Source organism: Notechis scutatus, chromosome Z (genome assembly GCF_049901735.1).
Source record: "Notechis scutatus isolate UNSWTSFEM ecotype Mainland chromosome Z, rNotScu1.2, whole genome shotgun sequence".
Classification (NCBI taxonomy): domain Eukaryota; kingdom Metazoa; phylum Chordata; class Lepidosauria; order Squamata; family Elapidae; genus Notechis; species Notechis scutatus.
The window spans coordinates 24,614,547-24,628,074 of record NC_142025.1 but is presented as its reverse complement, the minus strand read 5'-3'; the positions used below and the strand labels follow the sequence as shown (position 1 = coordinate 24,628,074).

Below are 13,528 nucleotides of genomic sequence, written 5' to 3'. Positions count from 1 at the left end.
ATTTTGAGTACTATATCTTTTGTAAGGGAAATGCAAGAGCATGCAATTGGGTATGGTTTCTCAAACAGCCATAAGAGTGGAGTCAGAAAACCTGGATTGTTTGGTCTGAGTCTCAGAAGAGAGCAAAGTGTATCTCTGTTTCCTTCTGTTGGAAAATATTGCCGTTGCTCCATTTCTTCTAATTGACTGATATTACTGTGATTTAATGTAAGTCTGATACTGAACTGTTTTTGACACTGGAATTTGATATTTCAATTATCCCTGGATTGAACAACTGACTGATTTTTACCCGTGAATGACCTTTTGGATTGTTTATTTTGGACTTTGCTTAAACCTTTCTGGAAGTAAAACCTGCATTTACTGTACAGGTGTATCTATGTACTGTGTGTGTATTATTCAAAACACTTGCCTCTCTCAACATCGCTCTTCCCAAGTATGCGCTCATTCTCCTAACGGGAATTACCTCAACACTGGTTATGGGCCCAGTAAACATACTAGGCTCAGATAACTGAGAGTTAGTGTGAATACACAGTACTGTATACAGACAGCTGTTTACTGTTTAATTGTGGGTTACTATCCTGATAAAGATGGCACAAGTCACTTCAACATGTCTATCACTGATAACCCGGTTGGATGGAACAACAAACTATGTTTCCTGGTCTATGAAGTGCAGTCTACTTTCTGCGTAGAGAAGGTTTATGGAATGTAGTTCAAGACCCACCAGATGTAAATGCTTGGGATCCAGAAAATGAGGATGATGCCAAGAAGCTTGCTGACTTAGTAAACAGAACAACGAACGAAGCTAGCTTTGTATAAGCACTGGACTAACACTGAGTGACCAGCAGCCTAGTCCCATATTCGTGGAGAGAAGAGTCTGCTGCTAAGTGTTGGGAGAATTTGAAGAGGATTATGTTCGTGCACAGTGTAGGTGCACATACATCTTACACGTAAACTATTTAGAGCACATCTTCTAAAAGTGTGGAGATATATTTAGCTCATTTAAACTTCATGAAAAGAACTTTTCAAGAACTACATGAAAAGAACTGATATTTTCAGAGCTGCATCAAATTCTTACATCATTCTTTCCCTCATTGGATGAAAGTTATGATGATTATGTATCTTCACTGGAAGTCCTGCCCAGGGATAAACTGACATTGGATCATAACTGGAAGATTGTTAGAAGAAGCAAGAAGAGCGACTCTAGATAGGGACCAACTGAGGAAGGAACAACCACAAGAAGAGGATTTGGTCTTCAACTGCCTATACTATTAGGAAATGTTTTTCTTTCTCTGTGGGGCTAGAGGACATATAGCTAAATTTCTGTAAGAAGGGGAAAACAACAGAATACTAGTGTAAAACACCAGAAGGCTAAGAAGAATGTTTGTTTGGCTATGTCTAGCAATTCACCTGTAAACCATGAGCCTGTGGTTGTTGATAGTGGAGCATCACAATGAATTACTAAGGGTAGAAACAGGTTTGTAAAGATGCCTGCAAGTAAACAACATGTATCATTGGCAAATGGATGGAAGATTAAAGCATCAGGTGAAGGTACTGCATATTGTTCTTGTATAAACGAACATTTAACTATGCTATATGTACCTAAACTGAAATTTAATTTATTATCAGTAAGGGCTTTAGTTAATCTTGGGATTATGTAGTAACCTTTAGGGAGATAACTGTATAATAGAGAAAGAGGGTAAAAGTGTTACTGCTAAATTAGAGAATGATTTATATGTAATACATGATGATCAGTTGAAGATGGCTAACCTCAGTGTTTATAACAATGTTAAGCCACATGATGAATGTATGTACATTTACTACATAGACGCTCTAGGGCACATTAATTTCAAAATGCTCAAACAAACTGTTGAATTGTCAGAGGAGTAAAATTGAAACCTTGTAGCAAGTATTTACACCTGTAATGCTTGTAGTCAAGAAAAGAGTAAGGTTACTCCAGCAAACAGACTTAATGGGTTTAAAAGACCAAAGAACCTTAGAGGTTGTTTTTGCATGACATAATTGGTCCTAAGAAACCAAGTTTAGGAGGTGCCTGTTATATTTTGAGTATTATGGACCACATTACTCACGATATATGTTTCTGCTATCTTATGAAAAACAAAAACAGAAACATTCCAATTTCTTTAATTGGCTAAGGTTTGCTGAGAGAAAAATGAAAAGTAAAGTAATTACTTAGTAACTGATAATGGGACGAAATTTGTTAACAAAAGATTCCAAACTATGCTGAAATGGGCTGGTGTTGAGCATAAGCGTTTGCACCTTACAGACCACAAACATAACTCATTTATAGAGCGAAGAGAGGCAAACATTACAAGCCATGGCTCGCATTATGTTATTCGATTCAGGTTCACCTGAAATACTGTAGAGTGAAGCCATAATGTGTAGTAACCATGCGTTTTGAAACAATGTAGTTAATAACAAATCGCTGGTGAATCTGCCATTCACTTGGTTGGCTTGGCAGAAAACCAAATTTAAGTTACCTACACACATTCGAGCTCCAGCATGGCAATATTCCTCTGAAGTAAGACTGAAAGGGCAAACATAGACCTAAGAAGTTATTTTTGTGGGTTATGAGGCCAACCATAGAGCATTTAGATTTTGGGATCATAGATTACATCTCATGTTTATTGTAGTGCTAGTGCAAAATTTCTTGAGCACGTTGGGTGGGATAAACTGGAACAGGAATCCAGCAATGATACTATTATTGACACCCAAATAGTCCCTAAAGATGATATCAGTAAACAACAAATAGCCATTAAAGAGAAAAAAAACGGGAAGAAGTAGAAGAACAGGAGCAGGTGGCACAGGAAAGTCCACCAGTAAGCCCTGTATTACCAAGACGTTTCAACCCAAGTAACACTTACCACCTGATAGATATCAGGCTAAGGTGTTGTATGCCAAGTGAATACAGTTCCAAGTAATTATAGTGAACTAAAACTGTATCCTGCTAAGGATCAGGCTACGCAACAGGCAGAAAGCAATAGATAAGGAACTAGAATCATTAAAAGACTGGAGGTATACGAAATGTTAAATTACCACCAGGTAAACATGCCATAGGATGTAAATGGATATATAAATTGAAGACAGGTGTAGATGGGACTGTTACCCATAAAGCCAGGTTAGTAGCACAAGGGTTTAATCAGACAGCAAATGACTATGATGAGGTGTTTGCACCTAGTCTGAAGACTACTACATTAAGGCAGCATTAGTGTGGGCAGCTAAAGAGAAATATATTGTAAACCATTTGGATGTAGAGACAGCATATCTGCATGCACCGTTGCAACACACTATATATTTAAAGAAACCTTAGGGTCTCAAAAATGATAATACTGATAAAACAACTGATTACTGGAAATTGAAAAAGAGTCTTTATGGTTTAAAGCAATCAGGATATGAGTGGAACCAATGTATAGTCAAAGACCATTAACTAAAATAGGCTTTGTAGCTGGCATGGCTGATCCATGTTTGTTTAAAAGGAAAGTAATGGTATGTAATGTCATTATTGTTATTATTTACTGATGACATAGCATTAATCACCAAAACTGAACAAGAAGCTACTGAGATAATTTCACTATTGGAAAAGAAATTTAAGATAAAATAGTTAGGAGAAATCAAACATTATCTTGGTTTAAAGATAGATAGAACTAGGGAGGATACAAAATCACAAGCAGAGAAAATTAACCAATTACTAAAAAGTTTTAAATGGAACTTTGTAAGCTGGCTAAGACACCAATGAGCCAGGAGTTTAGGCCACAGTGATGTTCAAAGTCCTGTTTTGATAAGAACATTTATCGGTCTTTGATTGGTAGTTTATCTTATCTCAGTAATTGGTCAAGGCAGATATTGCATACACTGTTAATCAATTAGCAAGATTTAATGCTGAGCCAACTGAAAGGCAATGGCAAAGCTGCTAAATGTGTGTTAAGATGTTTCCTGAAACAAACAATGCATTATGCATTGTATTTGGAGCCAAAAGATGAACTGAATTTAACTGCATATGCTGATGCAAGTTTTGCCTGATACACATAAATACACAAAAAATCCACATCGGGTACTGCTGTATTATTGGGAAAAGCATTGATTGGATGGAGATCTATTAGATAGAAACATCTAAGTTTGTCAACAATGGAGGCTGAATTCTCATGTTTGTCTTTATTATGTACAGATTTAGTTTTGTATAAGCAATTATTAATTGATATGGGAATTAATGTAACAGATTCTATTGTTATTTACAAAGACAACCAATCAGCAAATACAGATGGCTTCAAATATTGCTGTTAAAAGAAGAGAACGAAACACACAGATTTAAGATACTTAAATGTGAGACAATGTGTGCAAAGTAAAATGATTAAGCTAGAATACTGTATGTCAGAAAACAATATAGCAGATCATTTTACAAAGGCCCAAGGCTCTATAAAGCATGAAGGCTAGCTGTGAAGATTATGGACTTAGAATGTAAGGTTGTATATATTGTCTTACCCAAAAGGGAGAACGTTAGGAATATAAGTCACCTAACAGGTATTTGGGTTAGAAATATATAAACCAGGATAAACATTTGAGTACTATATCTTTAAGGGTGAATGCAAGAGCATGCAATTGGGTGTGGTTTCTCAAACAGCCATAAGATGGAGCCAGAAACCTGATTGTTTGGTCTGAGTGTCAGAAGAGAGTGCAAGTGTATCTCTGTTTCCTTCTGTTGGAAAATATTGCTGTTGCTCCATTTCTTCTAATTGACTGATATTACTGATTTAATGTAAGTCTGATACTGAACTGTTTTTGACACTGGAATTTGATATTTCGATATCCCTGGATTGAAAACTGACCGATTTACCGTGAATGACTTTTGGATTGCTTATTTGGACTTTGGCTTAAAACCTTTCTAGAAGTAAAACCTATATTTACTGTACAGTGTATCTGTGTACTGTGTGTGTATTATTCAAACACTTCTTTCAAATACGCCTCCCTGTATGCGCTCATTCTCCTAACGGGAATTACCTCAACACTTCTGGTGAGGAAGAAAAGCGTGGTGGTGAGGAGGCTTTGGCAGATGCCACAGGGGCAGCAAACACTTTGCGGCTCTGAGAGGGGGCACAGGAGATCATGCCCTCCCTCGCAGGCCAGGAACACCTGGGAAGGACTCCAATGTTGTGCTCTCCTGCATGCTAGTCTCCTCCCTGCATGCATCAGTCCACCCACCAGTGGTATCACTCATTGCCGACATGGGTGCAATCGGGTGGGTGTGGGCAGGGCCAACCAGGGGCAATTGTTAGTTTGGTGAACCCAACCCAATTGTCCCTACCATCTCGTGTGAGGTAGTTTGAGGGTTAAATTTCACCCCTGCCTTATTAGGAATGAAATATGAAGATTTTTAAATGCTAAATATCTTAAACTTTGAAAATGCTTCAAGTCCACATTTCAAATGGGGGGAAATTCCATAATTGTAGAAGTGTCCTTTTGAATACTATACCTTCTTAATCTCAGACTTCAAATTACATGGATTACTCTGCTGACTGAATAAAGATTTCTTGAATCTCTCGACAATTCTTCTTTCAAATTGCAATGCAGAGTTGGTGGCAGCTGTTTGAAAATGCAGAAAACTTTTGTCATATAACTTTATACTCATATGTTAATGAAAAACACATAATTAATCATTCTTAATTAGTAAAGCATCAAGAAAAACAGCAAGTAACTTTTATTGTTGGAAAATATATTTTATACTATTTATTGTGCATTTACCTCCATATAACTTCTAATTTGTTAAGTACAGTGGACTGTTCAAAGCATTTCATATTCATAAGGTCACTAATCCTGTGAACTATTGCAAGTTATATATATTAGTATCACCACCCATATTTCACCGTCGTGGTGGGTTGAGCAGTAACTTTTCGTCATGGTTGCTTAATAGAGCCATAGTAAAACTGTGGACTTTCAGACAACTATAAAATTTACAAAGTACAAAAGTACTTTCAAATGCAAAGTATCCAATGTAAAAATGATACAAGAAATTATAACTCTCTGATAACTTTGAATGAACCATTTGTAATAATGCTAAATAAAAGTGACAAGCCAACAAAAATAGAACAAATAATACGGTCTTGCACATTTTGCTGAAAGACATTGTTTTCCTTTTTTCATAAAATTTTTCCTTTTTAGACCTCTGTATCCTCATTAATTATCTTTCTAATCAACAGCAAATCAATTTAACCATTTCAGAATCAATTCCAACTGAAATGGGTACTTGTATTAGTTTACTAAAACATTATTTCTGACCAGTGGTGGGATTCAAATTTTTTTTATTACCGGTTAGGTGGGCTTGGCTTATTTGGTGGGCATGGCTTGGTGGTCATGTGACTGGGTGGGTGTGCTTGTTGGTCATGTGACTGCATGGGCATGCTTGGTGGACATTTGACTGCGTGGGCGTGTCTTGGTGGTCATGTGATTGGGTGGGTGTGGCCAACTTGACCTCACTCATGTCAAGGGGTGCCTTGCCTGGCCTCTCCTCACCTCAAAGAGATACAATTTCCCTCTCTATTTATGTTGTGGTTAGCCGGCAGCAAGACTAGATGGCTGAGAAGAGCAAGGACTCTGATGAAGGGCCAGGACCATCAGGGAATGGACTGAGATTGTGGGGGCTGGCAGCAGTGATGAGGGGGTTCCCGAGGAGCCTGTGCCAAGTGCACGTGCATGAAAGATTGCTTGGAGAAAAGAACAATTACAGCAGCACAGGCAACTCAGGAGTAAGGCTGCAAGGTAATGGCCCCTCCCTCAAGAGGATAAAAGCCAGGTTTGGAAAAGCATTCTTTGCAGACAGCAAAGAAGCTCTGAAACTCAACTGGTAGACATCTTAGTTTGTGTTTGGATAATTTTATAAATTAGTTCTTATCTCTGGCTTTTTGGCAGCCTTGACAAACAACTTGGCAAGGCTCTTTCTTGTCGCAGCTAATTAGTGGAATGCAGCCTTCAGAACAGAATTCGTTATTAAACCTTAAAAGATGGGGGCTGCTGTATTTGTCTGTGTTTGTTCTTTGGGAACCCGATTGGGTCAGAACGATTTATTTACTACTACTGAACATCCACAATACACTATTTAATCTTATGTATATATGCCATATGTGTACATACATATTACATAGTATAGTGTGTGTATAGGCACACAAAAAGATACATTATCTACTATATATATATTGTATGTGTATGTACACACACACACACACACACACACACACAGAGCTCTTCTAAAACTATACACATTCAACCTCACTGTTTGGAAAAACACACCCATAGTCCACTTTCTGCCACAATTTAACTCTAACCTGTACATTAGAACAGGGGTCACCAACCTTTTGGACCTCAGGGACCACCAAACTCATAATTTTAAATCCCGCAGACCAGAGACCCTGGGAAAATCCCAAAAATGTCTCAGGGAAATTCCCCACCCCATTTTCCTATCGATTGACCATTCTTTATTTGGGATTGCAGGATACCGTCTCCAGCTCCATTCTCAGGGGGAGAGAGAGAGAGAGAGACTTTTGGCTTCATGCAAGGAAAGCAGCAGAAGTCTTTCTTTCTCTCCCCCAAACTCTGCCAGAAATGAGTCCTTGTGAGATTTGTCACACCAGCGCAGCCTCTAGGAGCAGGATGCTTTGCAGGGTCTCAAAGGCTCATTTCTGGAGGAGTTTGGGGGAGAGAAAGAGAGACTTTTGCTGCTTTCCTTGCCTGCAGCCAAAAGCAGACGAAAGAAGTGGAAAGAAGCAGCCTGGTGGTTAGGTGAGGCGCGTGGGGCGCGTGGGGCAAGTTCCCTCCCTCCGCCCTTTCCCCCTCCCCTCACTACCTCGTGTTGTTCACAAAGCAAGTGATGCAAGCCTTGTGTTCCCACGGGCCATGTGGGTGGTGCAGCCTTGTGTTCACATGCAGCCTGGATTAATTGCTTTGGAGGATGCTTTGGGGGTGACGTTTCCCTGCGGACCATCAAAATTTTCTCGCAGACCACCAGTGGTCCCCGGCCCACTGGTTGGCAACCACTACATTAGAACATTGCACATGCCTTCAGATTTACTTCCTTAGCCTGCACATGACCATTAGACCCAGGAGATGTCATGGATTGAGTAAAATGTGGTGAAATTCACTTAACAACACTCTTGCTTAGCAACCAAAATTTTGGGCTCAATTGTGGTTATAAGTGAAAGATTATCTCTGCCTTCCTCTGCATGGCAGCCTTGTCCTAGTAAACTCCTCTGCCAATTTTCCTGTTAGAGGCACCAAAATAATCCAGATTTGAGGTGATATAAGGTCTCCTTCTGGAGCAGAGGGTTGGATTAGATGGCCTCCAAGGTTCCCTCTAACTCTGCTCTTCTATTATTCTGTGAGGATCTCCTGCTGGAGCAGGGGGTTGGAATAGAACAGGAATCTTCAAACTTGACAGCTTTATGGACTTCAACTCCCAGAATTCTTCCTCCAGTCATGTTAGCTCAGGAATTCTGTGAGTTCTTGACAAGTCTTAAATTTGCCAAGTTTGAAGACCCTTGGATTGGAAGGTTACCTCTGAAATCCTTTCCAGCCCTAGATTGCTGTGCTGTTTCAAAGAGTCTTCGGAAGCCAGGGTTTGTGTCCTTCCTTCCTGTTCTTTTTTTTTCTCTCTCCCTCCCTCCCTCTTTCTTTCATTCTTTCTCTTCCTTACATCCCATTTTTCTTTGTCTATCCCTTTTCTTCCATTCTCTTTTTCTTTCTTTCCCTTTTCTCTTTTTCTTTCTTCTTTCTCCCTCTTTCCCTCTTTTTCTCTCTCCCTCTCTTTCTGTTTCCCTCTCTCTGTTTCCCTCTTTCCCTCTCTCTCTACCTCTGTCTTCCCCCCCTTTTTCCCTTTCCCTCTCACTCTTCCCCCCTCTGTCTCTCTTTTCTTCTCTCTTCCTCTTTCTCTTTCCCTCTCTAACTCTTTCCCTCTCTTTCTCTCTCATTCTATCCCTTCCCTTTCTCCTTCCCTCTCTTTCTAAAGCTGAGACCCACCTGAAACAAGCACACACACACACACACGCACACAAACGCTTCCAAGCACCTGCCTGAAACAAACACACACACACACACTTCCAAGTGCCCACCTGAAACATACACACACACACACACGCTTCCAAGCGCCCAGCAGGGTCACTCGTTATGAGGGTTCTTCCCGGCCAGTCTCCGGTCCCGCGTTGCCCAGAAAAGCCAGCAGGAAAGGCTTCTGGGTCCATCAAAAGGGCTGCAGGTGGGACTTCCTCCCCTTCTGCTTTTGGGGAAAGGAGAGGGCTGGGAAATTCAAGCAAGGCATGTGCTGCAGCCTCGCCCCTTCCCCCCACCTTCAGCTCTAGGCTAGTCAGCATGGGTTTGGCTTTTCCGACTGCTGGCTCTTCCTCCAGCAGCTGGTGGCAGAGGGAAAGGCAAGTCAGCCCGGCTCCCTGCCAGCCCACATCTCATCCCCTGCCCAGATTCTCTGGCAGCTGTTGGGGCTCGCCTGCCAGGAGGCGCGCGCGGGGGGGGGGCACCAGGAAGCATGAGGCTATGCCTGCATCGCCCTTCTGCCAGCTGCCTCTCCCTCATCAGGCTGAGAGTTTTGGCAGTTGTTGGGGGGGCGGGAAGGAGCTTCATTTGTTCAACTTCTACCTATCCCACCATTAAGCATCACACAAAAAGGAGGAGGTCCCTCTTCACCATCTGGAGGACAACGACCAATACAGACAATGCTACAACAGAAGAAAGAGAAGGAAGTGACACTGCAGATGATTATGCAAGTAATTCAGAAGATTGAAAAGAGAATAGAGAATATTGAGAAAAGAACTGAAAAGACAGATGAGAAAGTAGAGAACATTCAACAGATTTTAAAAAATCAAAGAAGATATACAAAGGGATAAGAAAATTGGAGATATTGATACTCGATTGAGCGATGTTGAAAAGGGCAGGAGTGGACCATTAGGATAGGAAATCAATAGATCAGAATTCTACCTGAGATTTCAAAATGTAGAAGAAGGAAAAGGTGAAAACCTTGCTGAAATAATGACAGAAATACTGGCAGAAGCGCTAGAGATAACCAAAGAGAAGATGATGGATGGGATGGATGAAGTGTTCCATGTCTATACAAGATATGCAATGAGAAATAGGTTACCAAGAGAAGTTCACATCAGATTTACCAAGAAGATCATTAAAACACAGATACTGCAGATGGCAAGAGAGAAAACATTAAAGTATAAAGACAAAGAAATTGTGGTGCTGAAACAGGTATCAAGAAGAGTACGAGAGATGAAAAGAGAATATTTATTTTTGACTAAAGGGTTACTTAAAGGATGAGTAAATTACAGATGGCTGATGCAAGAAGGCCTCTTGTTCACCTGGCAGGAACAAAGACACAGAACTGACACAGTTGAAAAAGCTGAGCTATTCTACTTAGAATATCTTAAGAGGAAAGGAGGAAGAAGCAAGAAAAGAAGAGTCGTTAATTGAATTTCAAGAGGAGTGTATAGCAGTAATTAAAAAAGAGAAAGAAGAAGGTGCAGTAGGTGGTGCACCCAGAGAGCAACGAGAACTAAGATCTACTAGAGCAATAAAACCCTCTTATAAAGCTTAATATGGATGAAAGAAAATTGATTACGATTAACATAAATGGACTTAATTTGGCTACTAAAAGAAGAAAAGTATTCCATAAATTAGAGAAATTAAAATTTGACATAATTTGCCTACAAGTACATATCAAAAAACAACACAAATATATACTGAAACAAAAAAATGGAAAATTGTATTATCAAGAGAATATTCAAGAAGAAAAAGTTAAGCAATATTTACAGAAAGCGAATTTACCCCAGATACCCAAAGATATTGAAACAATGCTAGAAGGGAACATAATGATGATGGAATTAACAGAAGCTTTAAAAAAACAGAATGTTGGAAAAGCACCAGGTCCAGATGGATTGCCACCGGAATTTTATAAGACTTTTCAGGAAACATTGAATCTTCCCCTATTAGAAGTCACGAACTAAGTTATGTCAAAGAAGAGAATACCCAAAACATGGACAGAAGCATACATTACACTTATACCGAAGGAGGATACAGACCTACAGCAAGTTAAAAATTATAGACTATATCCCTACTAAATTCAGACTACAAAATTTTTGCTTCAATCTTGGCAGAAAGACTGAAAAGATATATAAATAACTTTATCCATGCTGATCAAAATGGATTTCTGCCAAAGAGACAAATCAAAGACAATGTGAGAATAATTCTGGACACTTCGGAATACTATGAGGCACATCCTGAAAAGCAAATGGCCTTGACGTTTTTAGATGGACAAAAAGCCTTTGACAATGTGAGTTGGCGATTCATCTTACTGCAATTGATACAAATTGGCTTTGGCAAAAAATTTTATTCAAGCCATTGAAACAATAAACTGCAAAGGTTATGGTAAATGGAGAACTAACAGAATCCATAGAACAGGGACAAGACAAGGTTGTCACTGTCGCCTCTGCTGTTTGAGTTAACATTGGAAGTGTTGAATAGGAATATTGGAGATGAAAAAGAAATAAAAGGAATGAACATTAAAAAGGAAGAGTATAAATTGCAAGCCTTTGCAGATGACCTGGTATTTATATTAGAGGACCCATTGGAAACAGCACCTAAATTAATAGAAAAGATAGAAGAATATGGAAAAGTAGCAGGTTTGAAAATAAACAAAGATAAAACAAAGATATTAACAAAGAATATGTTAGCAAGACAAAAGAAAGAGTTGGAAGAAGTTTTAGAAATACAGGTCACAAATAAGGTTAAGCATTTAGGGATATATATTACACCAAGATGTAGCACACTGAAGGAGGATAACTATCTTAAACTCAAACAGCAGATTGTGACAGATTTGGCAAAATGGGAAAACTTACAACTATCATTGATTGGGAGAATATCTACAATTAAGATGAATCTTTTTTTATTGGGAATTATACTGGAAATATACAATAAAGAGCTGAAATATTTGATTGTAAATGTTTTAACAGCGGCTAGAATTGTATTTGCTAAGAATTGGAAAAATGAAAAAATACCTATGCAGGAGGAAGTTATTAAGAAAATTATGAACTGTGCTGAAATGAGTAAATTGACATTTGAAATTAGAGAGCAAAAAGACAAGCAATTTTATATGATATGGGATTTGTTTTATCAATGGTTGGACAAAAAGACATGGTAATGTAATAGATTAGATAAATTTGTAATAGAAGTTCAATAGATTGATATAAAACATAATATAGACTTATATAACCATTGGATGAAAGTACAATATAAATTTTAAAATAAAATTTGGAATATCTCGTATAAAATGATGGAATAAATAGTTTAGTCATAGATGATTAATAATTGATTAATATATAAGCATATGTTACTTTGACAAGGTGAAACATTATATGAGTAATGAATAATGACTACAAAAGGATAGCACAAAAGATTTGTAACCAACTGACACACTGTATGTATATAAAATGGAAGATGGTTTTATGTTTTTATGTATTGTTTGTATATGTTTGTCTTAAAAAATAAAATATATATATATGTGTGTTCTGTCTCACCTGTGGCCACGAGGTGAGAGTCCAAATGTCCAAAGGAAAAAACATGAACAGACAATATCAGGAACAACAGAGTTAACTTTCCTTTGGCTGAATTCGTCGTTGGCAGTTTTCCCAGAAGCTGTCAGCAAATTTAGATAACGAGCAGCACTATAAATCAGAGCCGAAGGGCAACCAGAAAACTTTTTCCAAACTGCGAACGCAAATAACAAAGTTTGACCCGAACGGGATTCCAAGCTAACACGCCTCCTTATATTCCTTGAAGGGTGTCGTGTCTCTCTACTCAGTCCCTGATTTGATGTCTCCTTTCAATTTGTGCTTGACGTCTCAGCCTACGTCTAGTCCTTACATCAACCCAACATTCATCGGCTTGATCATCACCCAAGGACTCGGGCACGTTCTCCCGATCATCTGCTGACACCTGAGGCATAACTGATGAGGAAGGTTCTGGAGAGGATGGTGATTCCGACACTTCCTCATCCTCCTGGCTCACGTCTGCATCTCCCATTAAAGCAGGCTCAAATCCCAATGCCAAACCCTCCTCATCACTCGAACCTGTGTCTTCTGACACATCAGACTCAAAGCGCACAGCAGGCTCAAACCTCCCAGTCACAACACTATCCCTCACCGCAGGGCCCTTTCCCCGAGCCTGACGATCCGGATGTGGTTTCGATGGAAATTGTGCATGATATAGCCTGATAAGGTCCGGAGCATGCACCTTGGATGCATCCTCCCAGGAACGAATCTCTGTTTCATTCTCCAGCCTCCCGACGAAGTACTGAAATTGTCCTTTCAGCCATCGTGAATCGTGAATGCCAACCACCGTGGCATCAACAACAGGATCATTGCTGGGCCCAGATGGAGAACCCGTATCATCGGGAGAACGGAGAGTACATGATGGGGTGTCAGGTACCAAAAGGGAACGGTGGAAGACAGGATGAATGCGC

The 13,528-nt window shown here is 39.4% G+C and overlaps 1 protein-coding gene across 3 annotated transcripts in view; it reads right to left on the bottom strand.

Annotated features, from left to right (window-relative positions):
• Positions 1-13,528, bottom strand: part of NEK10 (NIMA related kinase 10) — a 238,999-nt gene that overhangs the window by 35,808 nt on the left and 189,663 nt on the right. For 2 of the 3 annotated variants that reach the window (XM_087946353.1, XM_087946354.1), the window contains one exon: positions 5,471-5,595. The exons of the other annotated variant lie outside the window; for it this stretch is intronic. In XM_087946353.1, the coding sequence (XP_087802479.1) occupies positions 5,503-5,595 (93 nt within the window). In that variant the 3' untranslated portion in view covers positions 5,471-5,502. Of the gene's footprint in view, positions 1-5,470; positions 5,596-13,528 lie in introns of those variants that run through there. 3 annotated transcript variants of the gene reach the window in all.